This window comes from Pseudophryne corroboree, chromosome 4, assembly GCF_028390025.1.
Source record: "Pseudophryne corroboree isolate aPseCor3 chromosome 4, aPseCor3.hap2, whole genome shotgun sequence".
Lineage (NCBI taxonomy): Eukaryota > Metazoa > Chordata > Amphibia > Anura > Myobatrachidae > Pseudophryne > Pseudophryne corroboree.
This window is the reverse complement of record NC_086447.1, coordinates 218,190,031-218,214,653: the sequence shown is the minus strand read 5'-3', so window position 1 is coordinate 218,214,653 and position 24,623 is coordinate 218,190,031. Positions and strand designations below refer to the sequence as shown.

The 24,623-nt window shown below is 45.0% G+C and overlaps 1 protein-coding gene across 1 annotated transcript in view; it reads left to right on the top strand.

Moving 5' to 3' along the window:
- CUL3 (cullin 3) overlaps positions 1-24,623 on the top strand; it is a 293,465-nt gene that overhangs the window by 181,844 nt on the left and 86,998 nt on the right. Inside the window, exons 6-13 of the mRNA XM_063915923.1 lie at positions 10,184-10,412; positions 10,985-11,130; positions 16,301-16,477; positions 17,498-17,668; positions 18,581-18,688; positions 18,788-18,912; positions 23,185-23,281; positions 23,427-23,561. Coding sequence (XP_063771993.1) covers positions 10,184-10,412; positions 10,985-11,130; positions 16,301-16,477; positions 17,498-17,668; positions 18,581-18,688; positions 18,788-18,912; positions 23,185-23,281; positions 23,427-23,561 — 1,188 coding nt within the window. The remainder of the gene's footprint in view (positions 1-10,183; positions 10,413-10,984; positions 11,131-16,300; positions 16,478-17,497; positions 17,669-18,580; positions 18,689-18,787; positions 18,913-23,184; positions 23,282-23,426; positions 23,562-24,623) is intronic.

The window sequence follows — 24,623 nt, the reverse complement described above, 5'->3', positions numbered from 1 at the left end:
CTTGTCAGCCCGCGCCTGCCCAGGCGTCTCAAAGGCCATCAGGGGCTCAAAAAACGCCCGTTACCTCAGATGGCAGACACAGATGTCGACACGGAGTCTGACTCCAGTGTCGACAAGGTTGAGATATATACACAATCCACTAGGAACATCCGTTACATGATCTCGGCAATGAAAAATGTGTTACACATTTCTGACATGAACCCAAGTACCACATAAAAGGGGTTTTATTTTTTTGGGAAAAAAGCAGCCAGTGTTTTCTTCCCCCATCAGATGAGTGAATGAAGTGTGTAAAGAAGCGTGGGTTCCCCCGATAAGAAACTGGTAATTTCTAAAAAGTTACTGATGGCGTACCCTTTCCCGCCAGAGGATAGGTCACGTTGGGAGATATCCCTTAGGGTGGATAAGGCGCTCACACGTTTGTCAAAAAAGGTGGCACTGCCGTCTTAGGATACGGCCACCTTGAAGGAGCCTGCTGATAAAAAGCAGGAGGCTATCCTGAAGTCTGTATATACACACTTAGGTTCTATACTGAGACCTGCAATTGCCTCAGCATAAATAGTGCTGCTGCAGCGTGGTCTGATACCCTGTCAGATAATATTAATACCCTAGACAGGGATAATATTTTGCTAACATAGAGCAGATTAAAGACGTCGTCTTATATATGAAGGATGCACAGAGGGATATTTGCCGGCTGGCATCCAGAATTAATGCAATGTCCATTCTGCCAGGAGGGTATTAGATACCCGGCAGTGGACAGGTGATGCTGCCTTTAAAAGGCACATGGAGATTCTGCCTTATAAGGGTGAGGAATTGTTTGGGGATCGTCTCTGGGACCTCGTATCCACAGCAACAGCTGGGAAGAAAATTTTTTACCTCAGGTTTCCTCACAGCCTAAGAAAGCACCGTATTTTCAGGTACAGTCCTTTCGGCTTCAGAAAAGCAAGCGGGTCAAAGGCGCTTCCTTTCTGCACAGAGACAAGGGAAGAAGGAAAAAGCTGCACCAGACAGCCAGTTCCCAGGATCAAAAATCTTCCCCCGCTTCCTCTGAGTCCACCGCATGACCCTGGGGCTCCACAGGTGGAGACAGGTGCGGTGGGGGCGCGTCTCGGGAACATCAGGGACCAGTGGGCTTGCCCACAGGTGGATCCCTAGGTTCTGCAAGTAGTATCACAGGGATGCAGGCTGGAGTTCGAGGCGACTCCCCCTCGCCGTTACCTCACATCAGCCTTGCCTGCTGCCCTCGGAGAAAGGTAGTACTGGCGGCAATTCACAAGCTGTACTTCCAGCAGGTGAAATCAAGGTACCCCTCCTTCAACAGGGCCGGGGTTACTATTCCAAAATGTTGTGGTACCGAAACCAGACGGTTCGGTGAGACCCATTCTAAAATTGAAATCCTTGAACACTTTTATACGAAGGTTCAATTTCAAAATGGAATCGCTCAGGGCGATTATTGCAAGCCTGGAGAATTTCATGGTATCACTGGACATCAAGGATGCTTACCTGCATGTCCCTATTTACCCTCTTCACCAGGAGTGCCTCAAAATTGTGGTACAGGATTGTCATTACCAATTCCAGACGTTGCCGTTGGTCTGTCCCCGGCACCGAGGTATTTACCAAGGTAATGGCCGCAATAATTATCCCGTACTTGGACGATCTCCTTATAAAGGCGAGGTCCAGGGAGCAGTTGTTCGTCGGAGTAGCAATGTCTCGGGAAGTGCTACAACAGCACGGCTGGATTCTGAATATTCCAAAGTCGCAGCTGGTTCCTACGACGCGTCTACTGTTCTTGGGTATGGTTCTGGACACAGAACAGGATAAAAAGGGTTTCTCCCGGAGGAGAAGTCCAAGGAGCTGTCATCTCTAGTCAGAGACCTCCTAATACAAATACAGGTGTCGGTGCATCAATGCACGCGAGCCCTGGGATAGATGGTAGCTTCTTACGAAGAAATTCCATTCGCCAGGTCCCATGCAAGGATTTTCCAGTGGGATCTGTTGGACAAGTGGTCCGGGTCGCATCTTCAGATGCATCGGCGGATAACCCTGTCTCCAAGGGCCAGGGTGTCGCTGTTGTGGTGGCTGCAGAGTGCTCATCTTCTAGGGGGCCGCAGTTTCGGCATACAGGACTGGGTCCTGGTGACCACGGATGCCAGCCTTCGAGGCTGGGGGGCAGTCACACAGGGAAGAAACTTTCAAGGCTATGGTTAAGTCAGGAGACTTCCCTACACATAAATATTCTGGAACTAAGGGCCATTTACAATGCCCTAAGTCAGGCTAGACCCCTGCTTCAACACCGGCCGGTGCTGATCCAGTCAGACAACATCACGGCGGTCGCTCATGTAAACCGACAGGGCGGCACAAGAAGCAGGATGGCGATGGCAGAAGCCACAAGGATTCTCCGATGGGCGGAAAATCATGTGTTAGCACTGTCAGCAGTGTTCATTCCCGGAGTGGACAACTGAGAAGCAGACTTTCTCAGAAGACACGACCTCCACCCGGGAGAGTGGGGACTTCATCCAGAAGTCTTCCAAATGATTGTACACCGTTGGGAAAGGCCACAGGTGGACATGATGGCGTCCCGCCTCAACAAAAAGCTGCAAAGATATTGCGCAAGGTCAAGGGACCCTCAGGCGATAGCTGTGGACGCTCTGGTAACACCGTGGGTGTACCAGTCGGTGTATGTGTTCCCTTCTCTGCCTCTCTTACCCAGGGTAATGAGAATGAGGAGAGGAGTAACAACTATACTCATTGTTCCGGGTTGGCCAAGAAGAACTTGGTACCCAGAACTCCAAGAAATGATCTCAGAGGACCCATGGCCTCTGCCGCTCAGACGGGACCTGCTGCAGACGTACCGCGGCTGCGTTTGACGGCATGGCGGTTGAACGCCGGATCCTGAAGGAAAAGGGCATTCCGGAGGAAGTTATCCCTACGCTATTTAAAGCTAGGAAAGAAGTGAACGCAAACCATTATCACCGCATATGGCGGAAATATGTTGCGTGCTGTGAGGCCAGGACGGCCCCAAAGGAGGAATTTCAGCTAGGTCGTTTTCTGCACTTCCTACAGTCAGAGGTGACTATGGGCCTAAAATTGGGTTCCATTAAGGTCCAGATTTCGGCTCTATCGATTTTCTTCCAAAATAGAACTGGCTTCACTGCCTGAAGTTCAGACTTTTGTTAAGGGAGTGCTGCATAGTCAGCACCCGTTTGTGCCTCAAGTGGCACCGTGGGATCTCAACGTGGTGTTGGATTTCCTGAAGTCGCATTGGGTTGAGCCACTTAAATCCGTGGAGCTACAATACCTCACGTGGAAAGTGGTCATCCTGTGGGCCTTGGCGTCGGCCAGGCGTGTATCAGAATTGGCGGCTTTGTCATACAAAAGCCCTTATCTATAATTTATATGGATAAGGCGGAATTGAGGACTCATTCCCAATTCCTTCCTAAGGTGGTGTCAGTTTTTCATGTGAACCAACCTATTGTGGTGCCTGCGGCTACTTGGGACTTGGAGGATTCCAAGTTACTGGACGTAGTCAGGGCCCTGAAAAGTATATGTTTCCAGGACGGCTGGAGTCAGGAAAACTGACTCGCTATTTATCCTGTATGCACCCAACAAGCTGGGTGCTCCTGCTTCTAAGCAGACTATTGCTCGCTGGATCTGTAGCACGATTCAACTTGCACATTCTGCGGCTGGACTGCCGCACCCTAAATCTGTAAAAGCCCATTCCACGAGGAAAGTGGGCTCTTCTTGGGCGGCTGCCCGAGGGGTCTCGGCTTTTCAACTTTGCCGAGCTGTTACTTGGTCGGGTTCAAACATTTTTGCAAGAGTCTACAAGTTTGATACCCTGGCTGAGGAGGACCTAGAGTTTGCTCATTCGGTGCTGCAGAGTCATCCGCACTCTCCCGCCCGTTTGGGAGCTTTGGTATAATCCCCATGGTCCTTACGGAGTCCCAGCATCCACTTAGGACGTCAGAGAAAATAAGATTTTACTCACCGGTAAATCTATTTCTCGTAGTCCGTAGTGGATGCTGCGCGCCCATCCCAAGTGTGGATTGTCTGCAATACTTGTTTATAGTTATTGCCTAACTAAAGGGTTATTGTTGAGCCATCTGTTGAGAGGCTCAGTTATATTTCATACTGTTAACTGGGTATAGTATCACGAGTTATACGGTGTGATTGGTGTGGCTGGTATGAGTCTTACCCGGGATTCAAAATCCTTCCTAATTGTGTCAGCTCTTCCGGGCACAGTATCCTAACTGAGGTCTGGAGGAGGGTCATAGTGGGAGGAGCCAGTGCACACCAGGTAGTCCTAAAGCTTTCTTTAGTTGTGCCCAGTCTCCTGCGGAGCCGCTATTCCCCATGGTCCTTACGGAGTCCCAGCATCCACTACGGACTACGAGAAATAGATTTACCGGTGAGTAAAATCTTATTTTTTCTCTTACATCCTAGCGGATACTGGGGTCCGTTTAGTACCATAAGGTATAGACTGGTCCACTAGGAGCCATGGGCACTTTAAGAATTTGATAGTGTGGGCTGGCTCCTCCCTCTGTGCCCCTCCTACTAGACTTGGTTTAGAAAATGTGCCTAGAGGAGCTGGTCACGCTGAAGGAAGCTCCTGAAGAGTTTTCTGCATTTACTTGATATGTTTGTTATTTTCAGGCAGGGCTGATTGGCACCAGCCTGCCTTCTTCGTGGGACTTGGGGGGGAAGGTTAATAGTCCCGTTCCCCGCTGACCGGACACTGAGCTCCTGAGGGAACTATTTGCAAACCCCACCATGGCGAGCGTACATTCCCGCAGCACGCCGCCACCCCAAACAGAGCCAGAAGAATGAAGAGTGGTGAGTACTGAGCCGGCGTCCCGGTTAGTGGGACGCAGTCCATTATGACGGCATGAGGGTATGAAGACGCACGGCTTCTAAACGGGGCGGTATGCGTCTCCAGACACGGTACACATCTGCGTCTCAGTACACAGTACCCAAACTGGCAAACACAGCCTTAAAACGGTTCTGCTTCGTTTTAAGCACACAAATTACCTCAGCCAGTATAAAAAAAAAAAAGCGGAAAGACCGCATGCCATTGAAATGGCGGGGATTCACTATGAGAGGATCCAGCAGCTCACCAGCGCCATTTTCCCTCTGCAGTGGACGCAGATGCTGACTGACAGGGACGCACAGCTCCTCTGGTGTGACTCCAAATTACCTCAGTGGTACCAGGGAGTCATAGCAAAGGGGAAGCGACTATTGGTGTACGAAGTCTCCTGTCAGGGTACTTAGTCTGCGACCCAGCTTAGCTTGGCACTAGCGGCAAGGGCGTGGTGGGGGCTTGCTCCGAACAACTCTCTCCCCCTGAAGGGCTCTTTGTGGGTTACTTGTGCTTAACCTTTTCCTGTGTGTGTGCTGTCACATTTACATTGTCAGGCAAAGAGTGTGTTTCTTGTACAGCGGAGTGTTCCTCTTCACCAGGGGGCTCACTACTGGGTACCCAGGGTTCACAGAATAGCGGGGCTGAACCGGAGTGGGTTAATTCTCTTAAAGGAATGATCTCCACTTTTACTACAAAATTGTCCCACAATGAGAAAGAGACGCAATACTTAAAACAGACTGTGGATGAGTTTGACGTCTCAATCCCCTCACATTTGTCTGCAAAAGTGATTTCTGGCCCATATCCTGCAATCTGACGCTGATGGGTCAGGCTTGGAGGAGGGTGAGGTGGACTCGGGAAGGGGGGGGGGGGGGGGTGCGGCTCTGTCACAGGGAATAGAGGCTCTTATAGAGGCTATCGAAGATGTTCTGCATATTCCTGATAAGGTGTCAGAGGAGTGTGAGGAATCTTATTTCACTGTAAAAAAAGAAGTCCTCAGTCACTTTTCCTGTGTCATAGGAATTGAATACCCTGTTTGAAGAACCGTGGTTTAATCCTGATAAGAAATTTAAAATCCCTAAAAGGTTACTCTCATCTTTTCCCTTTCCTCTGGAGGATAGGAAAAAATGGGAAAATCCACGATAGTGGACGCATCAGTCTCTAGGCTGTCACGAAAAATTGTATTGCCTGTTCCTAGTGCAGCCTCCCTAAAAGACACGGCTGATCGTAAAATTGAGACTATACTCAAATCATTGTTTACAGCTGCTGGAGTGGTTCAAAGACCCACTATTGCATGTACGTGGATCACAAAAGCCATTGCAAAATGGTCAGGTAAACTAATTGAGGGGTTAGATTCCTTGTCTAGGAGGGATGTTTTACTACTGCAGCATGTACAGGACTCTGCGAACTTTATGGTGGAAGCCATAAAAGAGAGAGGCTTGGTTAACGCACGCACCACCGCTATGGCAGTGTCGGCACGCAGGGGCTTATAGCTACGCCAGTGGACTGCTGACGCGGACTCCAGGAAAGGAGTGCCAGGCCTACCATTCACAGGAGAGGCCTTGTTTGGAGATGAACTCGACAAATGGATCTCAACAGCTACTGCGGGTAAGTCTGCGTATCTCCCTTCCGCAGTGCCCCCCCCCCAACCAAGAAAATTTATTCAGCTTCTAAGTTAGTCCGTTCGGGCGAGCAAGTTCAAGGGCAAATCCAGAGGTGCTTCTACGTCCTCCAGTAGCGCAAGAGGTAAACCACGCAAACCAGCAACTGCAGGTGCTCAGGAACAGAGCTCAGGCTCTGCTTCCTCAAAGACTTCAGCATGACGGTGGACCGCAATGCCTGGAAGGCTGTCAGGTGGGAGGCAGCCTACAATTCTTCAGTCAGATCTGGTCACGTTCGTGCCGGGATCCCTGGGTCATAGATCTTATTTCCCATGGCTACAGACTGGAGTTCCAAAAGCGCCCACCTCACAGATTCTTCAAATCAGGCTTTCCAGATTCACAAGAAGCAAGTATTACTTTACAGCATGCCATACGAAAACTGGTACAGACTGAGGTCAGTGTACCAGTTGCACCTCATCTGCTCAACAAGGGGTACTACTTCAACCTGTTTGTTGTACCAAATCCGGACGGTTCGGTAAGACCAATTCTGAATCCCAAGTCTTTGAACCCGTACTTAAGAGTGTTCAAATTCAAGATGGAGTCTCTGAGAGCGGTAATCTCCGGTCTGGAGGAGGGGGAATTCCTAGTGTCTCTGGATATCAAGGATGTGTATCTTCACATTCCGTTCTGGCCGCCTCATCAGGCTTATCTATGGTTTGCATTGCAGGACTGTCACTACCAGTTCCAGGCCCTGCCATTTGGTTTCTCCACTGCACCAAGGGTGTTCACCAAGGTGATGGCAGAGATGATGTTTCTGCTCCGCAAACAGGGAGTGAACATAATTCCTTACCTGGACGATGTACTGTTAAAAGCACCGTCCAGGGAAAGGTTGCTGGACAGCATTGGCCTCTCAACCAAACTCCTCCAGGATCACGGGTGGATTCTGAACCTTCCAAAGTCTCACCAAGAGCCAACAAGGAGGCTCCCATTCCTCGGAATGATACTGGACACGGAGTAGCAGAAAGTGTTCCTTCCGTTTGAGAAGGCATTGGTAATCCAGTCGATGGTTCGGGATGTCCTGAAGCCAACTACCCTGGTGTCTGTGCATTCGCCTTCTGGGGAAAATCGTGGCCTCGTACGAGGCTCTTCAATACGGAAGGTTTCACGCATGACCCTTCCAGCTCGATCTGTTGGACAAATAGTCCGGATCGCATCTCAAATGCACCAGAGGATCCGTCTGTTGCCAAAAGCCAGGATCTCCCTTCTGTGGTGGATACAGACTTCTCACCACCTCGAAGATCGTAGGTTCGGAATTCAGAACTGGATTCTGCTAACCACAGACGTAAGCCTCAGAGGTTGGGGAGCAGTTGCTCAGGGGGTGCAGTTTCAAGGAAGATGGTCAAGTCAGGAAGTCGTCCTTCCAATCAACATTCTGGAACTCAGGGCCATATACAACACCCTTCTGCCAGCCTCACATCTTCTTCAAGATCGGACCATTCTGGTCCAGTCAGACAATGTGACGGCAGTGACGTACATAAACCGACAGGGAGGAACGAAAAGCATAGCAGCAATGTCGGAGGTGTCAAGTATTCTCCTCTGGGCAGAAAGAAACGCTGTGGCGTTGTCAGCGGTCTTCATTCCGGGAGTAGACAACTGGGAAACAGACTTTTCAGCAGACACGAGCTGCACCTGGGGGAGTGGGGCCTTCACCCGGAAGTGTTCAGGCGCACGACAAGTCGATGGAGATATCCACAGATCGACTCGATGGCCTCTCATCTCAACAAGAAGCTCAAGCGGTATTGTTCCAGGTTGAGAGACCCACAGGCAATGGCGGTGGACGCCTTGACGACTCCATGGGTCTATCAGATGGTGTACGTGTTTCTTCCACTTCCTCTGATCCCAAGAATTCTAAAGAGAATAAAAAGGGAAAGGGTTCAAGCACTATTCATTGCTCTGGACTGGCCAAGAAGGGTCTGGTACGTGGACCTTCTGGAGATTCTCCTCGAAGATCCGTGGCCTCTACCTCTTCGCAAGGATCTTCTACAACAGGGCCCTTTTGTCTTTCAGGACTTACCGTGGCTACGTTTAACGGCAAGTAAGTTGAACGGTTGATTCTAGCCAGGAGAGAGATCCCTCACAAGGTTATCCCGACTATGATCCAAGCCAGGAAGGGTGTAATGTCTAAGCATCTGGAAGAAATACGTCTCTTGGTGTGACCGCAGAAATTCTTCTGCGGTGTGATTTCATCTGGAACGTTTCCTGCTTTTTCTGCAGACAGGCGTGGATGTGGGCCTGCGTCTGGGCTCCATAAAAGTACAGATTTCGACCTTGTCCATTTTCTTTCAGAAACCATTGGCTTCTCTCCCTGAGGTCCAGACATTCTTGAAAGGTGTTCTGCACATCCAGCCTCCCTTTGTGCCTCCCACGGCACCTTGGGATCTCAATGTGGTGCTGCAGCTCCTCCAGTCGGACTGGTTTGAACCTTGACAGAAGGTGGACGTAAAATATCTTATGTGGAAGACCGTCACACTGTTGGCCTTGGCTTCAGTAAGACGTGTGTCGGAGATGGGGGCATTGTCTCACTAAAGTCCCTATTTAATTTTCCATGAGGACAGAGCTGAACTCCTAGCTCGTCAGCATTTTCTTCCTAAAGTGGTGTCTGCATTTCACATCAGTCAACCTATTGTGGTTCCAGTTGTCACTGACACATCTGCTACTTCAAAGTCTTTGGATGTTGTGAGGGATTTGAAGGTGTATGTAAAGCGAACAGCTCGTCACAGAAAATCTGACTCGCTGTTTGTTCTTTATGATCCTAGTAAAATTGAGTGTCCTGCTTCAAAGCAGTCCATTGCACGCTGGATCAGGGTTACTATTGAGCATGCTTATTCCACGGGAGGTTTGTTGTGTCCAAAATCTGTACAGGCCCACTCTACTAGGTCGGTGGGTTCTTCCTGGGCGGCTGCCCGGGTTGTCTTAGCTTTTACAGCTCTTCTAAACAGCTACTTTGTCTGGTTCGAACGCATTTGCTAAGTTCTACAAGTTCGATACTTTGGCCTCTGAGGACCTTCAGTTTGGTCAATCAGTTCTTGAAACCTCAGCACTCTCCCACCCGGTTTGGGAGTTTTGATACATCCCCATGGTACTAAATGGACCCCAGTATCCTCTAGGACGTAAGAGAAAATAGGATTTTAATTACCTACCGGTAAATCCCTTTCTCGTAGTCCTGGTTCGGTCTTCCTGCACTGTTACTTGGTTGAGTAATGTTGGTTCAGCCGTTGCTGTTCCTGTTTCAAGTTTGGTTAGCTTGGCTTTCTTCTTGTTGTGTGCTGGTTCGGAATCTCACCACTATCCTTATCTATCCTTCTCTATCCTTCTCTCAAAGTATGTCCGTCTCCTCGGGCACAGTTTCCTAGACTGAGTCTGGTAGGGGAGGCATAGAGGGAGGAGCCAGCCCACAAGATCAAATTCTTAAAGTACCCATGGCTCCTAGTGGACCCGCCTTATACCCCATGGTACTAAATGGACCCCAGTATCCTCTACGGACTGAGAAAAGGATTTACCGGTAGGTAATTAAAATCCTATTTTCTGACATTTTATTTCAGAGTGTGACAGCTTGTTTGTTCTATGCCGCTGTTTATGAAACACAATTGGTATAGTTTTCCATTGCTTCTATCCAAACTGCTGTCTTTCACATCCTAAAATACCAACCACTGCTTTGCTTTTTGTGCAGATGGAAAGCCAGAAGTTTTTAGCTGAAAACAGTGCCTCCGTGTATATAAAGAAAGTAGAGGCTAGAATAAATGAAGAAATAGAGCGAGTCATACACTGTCTAGACAAATCCACAGAGGAGCCCATTGTGAAGGTTGTGGAGAGGGAGCTAATCTCTAAGCACATGAAAACTATCGTAGAGATGGAGAATTCTGGCCTAGTCCATATGTTAAAAAATGGAAAGACAGAAGGTAGGTCACACACAGCATATGTCTCAATAACAAAATATCACATTTCATAACCATTCCTCTTTTCTGCATATGTGAACGGTCATGAAGTAATTATAGCCTCTAGATCAGGAACTGCTTTAACTATAGACATACAAGCCAGGTGTCCTGTGAGCACAATGGCTTCTCATCTTCCTGTGGGAAACCAGTCCTCCTATAAACATTGACATGTGTAACGAAAGCAAAAGATGTTTTAGAACATTTTTTGTTCTCTCACCAGTCAAAACATCTGATCATATAAATGTGTTTTTAAAAATATTTTTTTCCTCATGAAAATAAAAAGTTTGGTAACTGGCAGCCACAAGTTTTAAGATACCTTCATTAATGAATGGAGAATGTTTTCACAATGCTCTCCACAAGAGTATGTGGAGTAGATGAAGAATTGTCTTATTTTCAAGCATATTCTTTTTCTGTCATATAAAGGTGCAAATAAATAATTTGAATCGTCTAACCTGAAGAAACCATTTGGTAACGAAGGCTCTGTACGGAGTTCTCTTAACTCTGTTTGCTACTGGTATATATTTTGTTTCTTGCAGATCTTGCCTGTATGTACAAGTTGTTCAGTAGAGTCCCGAATGGTCTGAAGACGATGTGTGAGTGCATGAGTTTATATCTTAGAGAACAGGGCAAAGCTCTGGTTTCTGAAGAAGGGGAAGGAAAAAATCCAGTTGACTATATACAGGTAGGTGTATTCTTCACAGGCATAATGTTGTAGCAGTTTAATGTTGCGAAAGGGAAAGTGAATACAAGTACACCACCATTTACCAGTAGTAACCGTTTTTTGTCGGACTAACAGTGGTCGGATAATAGACCTCTGACCCACTAATTATGCACCCCCAGTATTTCTAAAGCATTATAGATAAATAGAAACGTACATGAAGCTGTTGTTGGAAGCCGTAACACTGTGACATGCGCGCACCAATGTTGACGTGACTGCAAACGACGCACAGTGCTGCTAAGTGGACACCATATAAAAGAGGTGCTGGACTAAAATTTGCTGGTGGCGTACGTGTATTAGATTTTGGGTAGTTTAATCGTGAGCAGTGGTGGAAAGGGGTCCTCCCCAAAAATCGCCAGTTCACAAGACCTTAATGAAAAAATCTGTTTTGTTTTTTTTTTTGCTCGCCCTAAAAGGTGGAGGACTAAATCTCTATAAACACATCAGATGATCTCACCCTACACCCTGTCTAAACACCCCTATTTCCTTTCATCTTCTCTACTCAATCTCTCCACTGTACGCCCACATCTAGCTTATCAATTTACCCAATATCTCTTTCCCCTACACTGTTACTTTTCCTTCCTCCTTTAAACACATGCTCATCACCTGAAACCATCCTTTGACCTAGCCTCTTAACTACTTTCTCTATCCCTGTACCCCCCCCCCCCCCACAAACTACATAAGTAATTTGTATACAACCGCCAATCTCACTTTCTTCCTCCTCCATCCCTTCCTGACTCTCTGCAAGAGTTCTTCAACATTCCACTGCAACTGCATTTACACAGTGGATAGGTATCTGCTTACAGCAAAGTCTAGGGGTAATTTCACTCTCTTCGACCTTTCTGATTCTTCTTAACACTGCTCACTCGTATGTGTTTTTTTTTTTTTTTTAAAGCAGCAAACATTTACAAGCCAAAACCAACCTGGTGGTAGTAGGTGGTGGTTCACCATAATTAGTCACTCTGTACCTGTGTTATCAGGAAAAGCTGCAGGCTGTACAGTAAAGGGCCCTGCACACGATGGTGGATACGGGCGACCCGGTGGCGGGGGGGTGGGGGCAGTGATGGGGGTGGGAGTAAAGTTTCTTCACTCCCCCCGTCACCCGGCTCCATAGCAGTGCAGGCAAATATGGACGAGATCGGCCATATTGGCCTGCATGCACAAGTGACTGGGCACCAGCGATGAGCGATCGCAGGGCTGCGCATCGTACATCGCTTGTGCCTCCACACTGAAAGATATGAACAATATTTTGTTCATTAATGAACGAGTTCCTTCATATCTTTCATAAATATCGCACAGTGTGTTGGACCTATAACAGACTATAGGGGGTCGATTCAATTCACTGACAGTTGAATAGCGCCAGGAGTTTGCTCCCGGCGCTATCCAATACAGCGATGAGTGACCCTCAATTGTCGGGAATTTTCCTCTCATCTCCGGGGGATGAGAGAAGAAACCCGACAAAAGTGTTGACGCGAGGCTGATTCTGTCGGTAATTAGCCTCGCACCGGGGAGTTAAGTTGGAGAATGCCCGTTCTCCCGACAAAACAACCTGTTTAGTCGGCGAGAACGGGCCATCGCCGACTTAACTGGAGCTGAATTGAATAGCGTCGGGAGCCAATTCCCGGCGCTATTCAACTGTCGCTGAATAGAATTGACCCCTAGGAGACCAATAGACATTACAGAGAACCAAAAGGGAGGGAGAATGGAGAGTATCCACAGTAAAACAAGGTTTGGAGCAGGTACTTGATGCAGGGGATAGCAGCATAGTCCCCTCAGCAGTAATATAGCACAGGAGCTTCAGCCAGCAATCACACAGCAGGGAGCCTCAAGCCCTGCAATCGGCAGAGATCAGTTATATGCGGCAAGCAGACTAGCTATAGAAGAGTAGCCTTGGTCCCCAGCATTTACACCTGTATACTGTGTGGAAGGGTGGAGGGAGAGACTGCCACTCCACCGTCTGTGCTCCCCCAGCAAGCACTCACAGAACGTCAGATACCGGAGCCGCCGGAGGAACAGGATGCGCGGCTGTCCCGGCGTACAAAGAAGGGCGTGTGGAGCTTCAGCAGCCACGAGGTCCCTGAGCGGCACGCAGTCAGCGAGCGGACTCTCCCCAGAGATAGGGTGTCCTATGCACGCACGGCACCAGCCAGCAGGCGGACTTGCAGAGGGACCGCAGGCCACTGGATCCTTTGCTCCGTCCCGACGCAGGCGGGGCACAGACCAGATGCGTAGATGGCGTCCCACGTGGTGTGGCGGCTCTCCAGACCCTGCTGATACAAATACTGATTTTAGGCAGCTTGGGCACCCAATGCAGTCAGGGAAAGGGTCCCGGTGTTCAGCACCCTTTTATGTAGCAACGGGATATTTAAAAATGGATAACGAAGCAGGAGAGCTCAGCAACCTGTGTGCTACTCCATTGCTTCCGTGGCCACGCCCACTTGAAACATTTTTAAGAATTATTCTGTACTTCTAATGTCTGACGTCTGTGTGTGCTAAAACAAGAAATAAAAGCAACCTACAGATGTGTCCTCATTTACTATTGCACCAAGTCCCATGCTAGTTGCATCACATTGTGAGTAAGATGCGTTTTTGTGTAAAGGGGGAAAAATAAAGATGCCCGGCAGTCGTATGGGGCCTGGTGGGTCACTCGCACTAGGCTTCTCGCGTCACGTGGTGTATTAAAGCTAGTTGTAGGAGGACACATCAGTACTACAAGCAGACAGCAAAAGAGCAGGGTTGGCTATAGAAAGGAGACTTAAAAAAAAAAAAAAAATCAAAGCGAAAAAAGGTTACAATTAGTGGGGCAGGTTTTGTGTGGTTAGTGGTGTATCTGGAAGACATTCTGTGTTTGTATGACTTGGAGTTGTGCATTCAGTGAGCCCCCTGGGTGGAGGTGTAGTGGTTCCCTCATGGGACCCCCATCTTTTTCTCTGCCCATTAATGCACTAGGGTCCCTATGAGGAGATCTGTGCATTTCGGTTTTGTAATCTTTTTGATTGACCTCTGTTTATGGAAAGCCCACTGGGGGGTAACCCAATTGCCGGACGGTTACTCGGGAGTACCCCATTTTGTGTGTTTTTACCAAACTAGGGAGCCAACTCGGGTCAGACACAGCAAAGTTTTTTTTTTTTTTTTTTAATGGACTTCTGGTTTGGTGGATTTAATATTGATTACACAGAGACACTAGAGATGGGACATGGATGGCCACTGTTCAGGGTTCTGCTTATTTGCATGCTGTCATAGCCCCTGGTATGGTAGAGAATGTGTTCTATTCAACTAAAGAACATTTACAGTCTATAATGGTAATTTCCATATGGCGGTGGGTCTAATGGTATTATGGCTGCCGGCCCACACCGGCTGCTTTTAAGTTAGTCTGGCACATGCAGAATATGCACTCAGGGCCTGATTCACAGGTGCATTCAAAACTGTGATTTGTCGTTCGGCAGACTTGTGAAAATAAGAGTTACTCTTGTGTGCAGAGACGCCCCTGCCAGAGTCTCAGATCTGCTGCTCACATACAAAAGTTGGAACAGAATGCCCATCTCCATTAAGATGCCAGGCCCCTGTACAGCTGCGTAAGAAATTGAAGTGGCTTAAACCCAGAAAATGGTCGCAATAACCCTGTGTTTTTGTAGCCACCTTCCCGGTACCTCCCTCAAACGCAGACTACCTGTCACCCATGTTGAAGAATATATCCTCACTGCATCAGTTGTCGCTAATCCATCTTCGCATGTACGCAGTAGCAAAATATTAATCCACTGCCTCCCACATAGATCACGTGTTCACCTCAGAATCAGGCCGTTACTCTCATCCTTTCACCATTCCACATTTATAGCATGTAAATTAGGATTGTCCAGCTTTCTAGATAAGGAACGGATTGATGTGGTTATATTTCTCTACTCCACGCAATCGTGTTGAAAATAAATAAAAATCTCTGACTTGTCAGTATGAAGCTAAATCCGCACATTGGGCTGGTAGCACCCCCAAGGATAAAATAGCATGCCAAATAGCATGTTTCCCCAACATTTCAGCCGGTATTATATCACTGATCTCACACAACAAACTGTAAGAAATCTAAGGTAGGTTAGACCTCATTTGGTCATTAGATAAGAGCTGGTTTGCAAATGGGAGCAATTTTAGGTAAAGTAATGCTTTGTTTCATGTAACTCTAATTTACATAATTACTACTCTCCACAGAGCTGCCTCAACTTCTACCAGCAGCTAACCTGGCAAATCAAGTTTTAGGGAAAATCACGTTTCTGCTCTATCTATCTAATTCTTCACCCAGAATAGGATAAAAAATATATAAATTCATACACGAGTTGACTTTCCATATAGATTTGGGATTGATGTGTGTATCATAGACATGTGACATTCTCCCTACTGCTATTCTGGACACTTGAAACTGATTCTGCAGCAAGGCTGTCAATGTGAAACTAGCTGGCTCCCCAGATCACTGGTGTAGGGTCATATTATGGAATACATATGATATCCCGGCAGACGGGATGCAGGCTGTCACTATACCGACAGCGGCATCCCGTCTGTTGGAATCCCGATTCGGGCTCGGTGGTTCGCTTTGCTCACCACAGGTTATATTCCCGAGTGGGAATAACCTGTGTTTGTCGGGATTCAGGCATCGGTCTCCTGAACGCCAGGATCCCGATAGCCGGTATATTAATCTAATCCCCATAGTATTCACTGTTGAACAAACCTTGGATGAAAAAAATAATAGTGGTAAAACAAAACTTTAACTAGTTTGCTTTCACTTATGTTTGTGCTGTCATAACCTGTAATTGTTAATGTCTTAATTGTAGAGTGCAATGGCATATGCTGGTGCTATATACATTTTAATTTAATAGTCAGGCAAGTTAAGTGATGCAGTATTAGTTGATCTGTGTCACCAGTGACGATAATAATGTAATTTGTGGTTTAATGTATGTAGGATGTCAACAGAATATATTAAGTGGTGGGGCTTATGTGCAGATTGGTCTGTCTAAATAATCTTCATGTAGAAGCTTAGCTGCAGTATATACCTATTTTTCTGTTACTACAGTATATGTGGGATATCTCTTGAACCTATAGAGTTGCCAAAAGTGTCTCTTTGAAGTAACCTTTCCCTTCTCATTTTCCATAGGGTCTTCTAGATCTGAAGAGCAGGTTTGACCGATTCCTTCAGGAGTCTTTTAGTAATGATCGTCTTTTCAAGCAAACCATTGCTGGGGACTTTGAGTATTTCCTTAATCTGAACTCCAGGTCTCCGGAGTACCTATCCTTATTTATCGACGACAAACTGAAGAAAGGGGTTAAAGGAGTAAGTATAATTGTCTAAGTTTTTTTTTTGTTCCAGTACAATGTCCTTTATAATAATGTAATCCCTAACTATGTGTCTACCTGTCTCCTTACTGACTTGCATTGCTGTCAGATTAGTGTAGCTCCCTGCATATGGTTTACATGTACATTATTAGTAGGATTTTTTTTTTTTTAAGCAACCTCTAATTGAGTAATTGCTGTCTGGCAAGGCAGTATTCATAAAACGGGTTGGAAATGATATGCCGGCGTTCGGGATCCAGTATAAAACATAAACTAAACACCCCCCCAAAATAAATAAATAAAAATAAAATAATGACACCACATCATAAATTAATAAATCAGGTGAGTGTGCGATCTGGAGTAAAAGCCAGCAGCCCTGCATTGCTACACTGGTAAATATACACCTTGCTTACTATTAAGCTTATTATTTATAAGTCGTATGTATAAACATGCAAATATGGTTTCTGTTGGTCTATAGCCACTTGTTAAGGTGCGTACACACGGCGATGCGCACTGTGAGCAACATCACCTAGTGTGTCCTCTTCCCAGCCGCCTGACGGGCATACACACTGTGCACTGTGACCTCATGCCGCGGCAGGGCTGTACATGCAGCTTTGGACGATGTGTCCAAATTGAGCCTCATGTACGGCCAACACCGAGGGTCGTTAACGGCCTGCGGTCCTGTGCATCAGCCGTCTGCTGTATACACGCTGGGTGATATAGTAAACGATATCGTTTACTATATCACTAAGTATGTATGCAATATTTACACTTTACTATTTGGGAATATTTTGTGTTTTTTCTAATATTACTTTGAGCCGCCTCTGGATTATGCATACAATTACTCTTTATTTTAGTATAGTGATTGCAGTGTTAAATGGTTTGTGTGGCATTCAGCAAGGTTTACATGTACAAAGTATTAATGCCTGCTCCTTCATGTGGGCGAGTTGGCCTCGCAGCTTCTGCAGTAAGGTGAATCTTCCTGTGCTTTTTCAATAACCTTTGTGTGCTTTCTTCCAAGCTGACTGAACAAGAAGTAGAGTCCATACTGGACAAAGCAATGGTCCTCTTTAGATTCATGCAAGAAAAAGATGTGTTTGAACGTTATTACAAGCAGCATTTGGCTAGAAGACTACTCACCAACAAGAGCGTCTCTGATGACTCGGAAAAAAATATGATATCAAAGTTGAAGGTGACAATAACTAATGTTTATAGGTGTTAAAAGCATAACATGGTGACATTTAATAGTTTATTATCACATGTGCATAATGTGTTATAGAATACCATAATATATTTAATCCAAAATTCAGTGTTCCTAAATGCTCAATGAATTAGAAAACTTTCATTTGTATTAGAACATTTGATGTCATTTCTAATGCCATGTGTCTCCTCAGTAGTCATTTTCTTATGATCTAGACCACTTTTACCTTTATAGGCACTAGTATTTGCATATAAGGCACCAAAGATCAGTCATAGTAACTGCATAATTTATGTATAAAGCTATGGCCATGTTTTTTACAAAGAAAAATTATTTAGTGTAAATGTAGCTTTAGGTTTTAGTGAAGCACAGTCAAGGCTTAAAGGAATAGTGTATGCCTGGTGAACTATAAACAGATAGAATAAGATTGTTTGCCTCTAGAGAAATGCTAGGTTGGGAATAATCTACAAAATCCCATCTCTTGGTACCTGCTCTGTCTTGGGATTCCCCGTCTGCTGTGTCCGTGGTCCCGTGGCGCCTGTCTTGCTGTCACCACAGGTCTGCTGTTCTGTCGCACCTGTCCTCATTATGGCCACCTACTCCTCTAGCATACTTAATAACTGTCTCCTCTGAGGCTGCAGCCATTTTGGGACAGACATTTGCAATGGAGTCAGGAGTAACGGGACCACAAAGAAGTTTCTCTATGTCCAGGCAATTGCGTAACAATAGCCCCTGCAGACCCCCAGCTCCCACAAACCACCCAGTGCCTCCAAGCCACTGCGGGGGTATTAGTGTGTCACTGTCTATAGGCCATATGTTATGAAATTTATTAGGTCTGGTAACCTAATTGTGGGCTTGAAAAAAAAGTAAAAGTAACAAAGTTTAAAAGTGTTCCTTTTATTTCAGACCGAGTGCGGGTGCCAATTTACTTCAAAGTTGGAGGGTATGTTCAGGGACATGAGCATCTCAAACACAACTATGGATGAATTCAGGCAACATTTGCAGACCACGGGGGTATGGAATACTGTGTTTGGTCTTGTGATCGGTTAATTGGTGCATGCATCTTGAATTCATGTTGTGCTTTGTTGCTGATGTGACGATTTTATATTTCAGGTCTCATTAGGAGGTGTAGATCTCACGGTCAGAGTGCTTACCACTGGCTACTGGCCCACACAATCTGCTACACCCAAATGCAACATCCCGCCAGCTCCCAGGCATGCTTTTGAAATATTTAGAAGGTACGCTTAAAAGATATTTGAAGCTACATTTTTTTTTTTCTTGTTCTCAGGAAAATAGATTTCAGTATCCTTCATTCACATCCCTATTATCTGCACTCAGGATAGTGATCTACTATTAATAGAAATGGGAGATTTTGAGTAACTGTTATATCAATTTCTCTGAGTCCACTAGGGGGGACACTGCTACCTTTAGGCAGGAGTAGGCACTTGTGTAAGACCAGACTTGTTTGCAGTCTACTTCCTCCTCTCTACTCTCCAACATCAATTGATGTTTACAGACTAACAAAGCGCATACGCTATAACAGAACTAAGCAATCAAACAAAAACAACACTCAAACGTAACAGAGCGGAACTGAAAATGAACAAATTTAAAAACCTTTGCTCCAAGTGGCTGCGGCTGGGACTAAAACTAAAGTATCCTCTATACGGAGATGCAGACATATAAACAAGCATGCAGTTAGTCACTAGCGCTTCCACTTCTCTTATGATGATGTGATTCAAAAACCAGTCCTTTTCCAAAAGGAAATATTTTCTTGGCGTAGTCTCACAATAAATGATGAAACAATAAGACCAAACAAAAATCTGTAATCCTGTATACTGTAAATGTATCACAATGCATGCTACACATCATCCGCATGCATCATTTGGCAGCAGTGATTGTGCAGAGGCTCCCGTTGTGCCCGATGATGGATGAACTGGTAACACATCATATTGTCTTTTAAAAAAACGAATTTCAGGGAGATTATAGTTGGTGATAGAATGTAAAATGTAGTATGCCATCGAGGGGGTGTGTCATGCTCTGCCCAATGGGTGAGTCAAGTTGCACCCATGGGCGTATCTTTTGCTGTTTAGGGTTGTGTCCTGCAGTGGCTTGAGAAATCTATAGTACTAAGCGCAACACATGCTGTATAGCAGATGCTGCCACAAAAAATGCTAATTTGCATGATCATTGTGTCTGACTTATCAGCCCCAGCATGTGACACTGGGTGACTCGGCTGAAATGAACCATCTAACAAAGCTTTTTTTTTTTTTTTTTTTTTTTTTTTTTAACTGCACTGTTTGGGCTGTGTAGGAATTGGCATAAAAAAACAAAACTTAGAAACTTTGTTTTAGTGGGGATTTTTCTTCTATTTCTTCATCCATTAAATACATACATAAAGGGTACTAAGGATTCGGTATCAGCAATCTTCAGAACCTATTTTTCTAAAGAGAGTTGAACCATGACTTTGTTTCCAGAATTTTAATTTGGAAGGTCTTCATGCAGTGGAGAATGTATACTCGTTTACCTAATATAGCTTACATCTGTTATCACATGTGGTGTCTGAGCAGATACACAATAGAAGAAAGGAAGGGCTGCGCTTAAAGCAATATACCAAATGAACATTGAGCAGACCCAGAAAAATCATGTGCCGGGTGTGGACAGGACTTTTATAACCTCTGTCCTGGTACATTGTAAGTTACCCCTTTCCATACCAAAAACAGAAGTCCTACCATGACTGTCATAATGTTGCCCACAGTTATAAGGCCAAGCAGACAGGCGGAGCTTAGATCTGGTGTGTGTCCCACTGCAAGCCTGGAGATGGGTATATTTTATATCCATGGAAGAAACTTGTCCTGCTTGCATGCATTAATGACTGAACGCAGATCCTTGATCTGACCACCCGCGGATGCAAGTTTAGTGATTTCATGTTCAGGGTGTGCTGGTAAAGTCAGTCTTTGTTTATTGCTCAAAAGAAAGCTTGGAGTAATAAAACAAGCCTTCCTGCGCTTTCTGGAATTGCCGATCACCCCATAATATAAGCTTGTCTCCATTACGTACTCTCTCTATATAATGCCTCTCACTTACTTGAAATGCCTCAAAGCTAGCACTGCTCTTTTGCATTACACATTTGTTTCCTTGAACCATAGCCATAGTGTGGTAAGACATATATTTTTTTACCGGCGTCGGGGATCCTTGCTGTCATGTTCCCGGCAGTTGGACACTGGCCACCAGTATGCTGGCAGCAGCGCATGCGCTTGAAAGCCCCCGGTGGGCATGGGGGCTCGCTGCGCTCTCCACAGGTTGTATTCTCCCTCTGTGGGTGTCGTGGACACACACACGGAGAAAAGCCTGTGGCGCTGGTATTCCAGCGGCGGCATTTCACGACCTGTCAGGATTTCAGCGGCGGCATTTATGACCGCCGGGATCCCTACAGGCGGTTAGTGATTGTTTCCCATAGAGTGCATCTGGCTGCTTTTCTAAAGACTGAAATAGTGTTCAGATTATATGCAGCATCTGACAGCGTCTTAGTACTGCAGCACTTCCTTTGCATGGTCCATTCTAATCATGATAGACGTTTGCCAGTTTACTCCTTCGACTTCACTGGGTTTTTTTGCCCAAAGAAGCCTCTAGAACGGATCAGAATGATGTACCTTCAACAACCGGGGGTTGCACTATTTAAATCAAACGATTTAAAGCAAATTATTAAATCAACGATTTAAATCAAAAAGTAAAACTACAACTTTTGCTTAGAAAGAGAGAGACGTGTAGGTGGGGGCAGTCCCTTTATTTATTTTTAGCTCAGTTGTGGAGAATAAAGGATGGTGTATAGGCGATTCTACAAGTATATACTACCAAGTGATGTACAGTGGAATACTCTGGCAGACTGTTTGTGGAGTCCTTTCTGAAAAACTTGCCCATTCCTGTTGGAATATGTGATGAAAACAAAGATCATATCCCACAAGACATTAACAAAGTTAATTAGTTTGGTATTAAGCGGAGTGCTGTAGACTATTTGGCTCGACTGAAACATGTAGCTGTAGTCCTGGATCGTGCACAAAGACGCAACTGCACAGTCAGTGAGGTCGTACAAGTGTGGAAGAAGCTGTTAGATGATCTTGAAAAGATTGGACATCACAGCAATGTAGTAAAGATGGCAAAGGCAAGAGCTAAAAGGGCACTCACAGATGCCCACTTGCTGGCTAATCTACTTGATCCTAGGTACATGGCGAAAAAAGCTTAGTCCTGCTGAAATTGAGACTGCTGTAGAGTTTGCTCATATCCATAATCGTCAATTTATGCTGGTCGTCATCATCATCATCATCATCATCATCAACTTTCATGCATCCATGAAATCATTTGCATGATACATGTTTGAAAAGGACACTTAGCCTGGTGGATGTCCTATGCAGCTCAGCTTCAGGTAGACACTTCTGTAGTAAATCTTCTGAAGCAGATGTTCACCGCAGTTTCATCAAGTGCAGGAATTTAAAGGATTTTTTCAACGTACGGTTTTGTACAATCCAAAACACGCAACAGATTGGGAAATGAAAAAGCAGTTGAACTGGTTGCATGCTACGGAGCCTGTTCTGTTGAGGACATGGACAAAGATGTACATGTTTATCTCAGACTCAAACAGCTGAGTGACATGTGGAGCATAATTGTACTTCTTGATGCAACTGTTTAGTTTGTATTTATTCTATTACTGTGTTAATTTTGTTACTGTTCTCACTTCAAAAATTGTTCATGTATTACTGAAACAAGGTGTAAAAATCTAAAATGTAACAGTTTACTTAAAAAAAAAAAAAAATTAATAAATCATATTTAAATCTCCAAAATCTGCTTTAAATCAAAAACTGATTTAAATCAAATAAATCCGATTATTATTTATTTATTTTTTAATTAGATTTTTATGCAACCCTGTCAGCAACAAATACTGATTGGAATAGGATTTAACAAAACTGGCAATATGGACATTAATTCTAGTTGAGTCAGAGCCAGTTAACCGCATTACGTACCGCGTGGCTGCAGCTTTGACCGCAGTTATTCAGTAACTGCTTACCTTTGCTGAAAATCGCAGAGGGTCCACTTCACGCACATTTTTACTTGCAGCCTCGCTCAGTAGCTTACTACTTGGGGTTATTCTATAGATCTGGGCACTTAGCAGCAGCCACGAGTTTGTAAGTCCTGTGGCTAATTTTCCCTGCTATAGGTCCTGTTTTTACTGCATTTAGGGAGGGTCAAGGACTGCAGAAGTTCCTGAGGTGTGGCAGTGTCGGTACCCAATCGCCAAAGTCCCTGGAAAATGTTGTATATGTATGTGAGCTCTATATGTAATACTTTAAAGTGTGGTACAATACTGCCTATATAGAGCATGATTATTAACCCATGTACATATATTTATCTGCTGAAAGTTACAGCAGAAAATTCACAATGTGTTTTCCTCTTTCATTATTATTAGCTGTGATTTTACCGTACTTGCATTTTGGAGTAACTAACTGTCTGTTTTCAAGGTTTTACCTTGCCAAGCACAGTGGACGGCAGCTCACGTTACAGCACCACATGGGCTCAGCAGATCTGAACGCTACATTTTATGGACCTGTCAAAAAGGTAAATCTACATGGTTTGGCTTTTTTTTTTTTTTGGGGGGGGGGGGGGGTGTACAGTGAATGAAAGTAAAAAATTACTCCCAAATATCTTGCATGGTTTAACAATTTTTTTTATTTGATATAATCTGCCTTTTCTGGTGTTCTAGGAGGATGGCTCAGAAGTTGGTGTAGGAGGAGCCCAGGTTACCGGTTCTAACACCCGAAAACACATTCTGCAAGTCTCAACCTTCCAAATGACTATACTAATGTTGTTCAACAACAGAGAAAAGTATACATTTGAGGTAAGCAAATAAGTTGTTTATACTTTTGTATTTCAAGAATGCATGCCTGATGATGATTTTGTCTTTTAACAAAATACATGGACTGTATTAATGGTGGTCACCCAGATATAAGACTGACCTTATAGGCTAGCATCACACAAAAACGATGGTGCCAGCGATTCAGTTGTCTTATTTTTCTGCAATTACAAGCTTTTTATGGAACTGTCTACACCAGGTTTTGTCACTTGTTCAGTTCCTATCAGTTGTATCCAGTTCAATAGAAGCTAGCAGTTGCGAAAAAGAGATTGAAGTTGGCAGCTAGTCAAAGTCACCATTGTGCCTGGCCCTTAGGTTTTTTTTATATACAAGACTATCCCTCTCTTATGCAGATACGAAAGTTTATTAATAGGATTATTCCCTTATTCTAAAACTGAGGTCCTTCAGTTGTCACACATTGCTTGATTTATATACAATGCTCTGAAGTGACAGATGGTTAAACAGGTTGCATAGTAACTGCACTACACAGCCAACTGACTGTCAGACTGCCCTGCTTCCTTTTACACAGACCTAGTAGCTGCAGTTTGGGCACATCACGCTGGTTACAGATACTGTCAGCTTGCGGAAATGGGAATCTAACCTGCTGAGATAATTGTGATACTGTCACAGCATTGTTTGAGTAGAGATGTAAAATAAAGTTCCAATTTCTGATATATAATGGGTTACCTCGATCAATGAAAAAGCATATTGAATTGGATAATAAAGATTTAACTAGAATCCAGCAGCTCCCGAAGTGAGGAGAAAAGTGTTCCCGCTTGTTGCTTTGGTAGATTCTGCTCCATTTGTACCTTCCATCATCCTGTACAGAATTTCAGATAATGACCACATGTTTAAATAAAATATTTTGGTGGGGTTGTTAAGAAAAAAAAAATTGTTAAAATAAGAATTTACTTACCGATAATTCTATTTCTCGTAGTCCGTAGTGGATGCTGGGTACTCCGTAAGGACCATGGGGAATAGCGGCTCCGCAGGAGACTGGGCACAAAAGTAAAGCTTTAGGACTACCTGGTGTGCACTAGCTCCTCC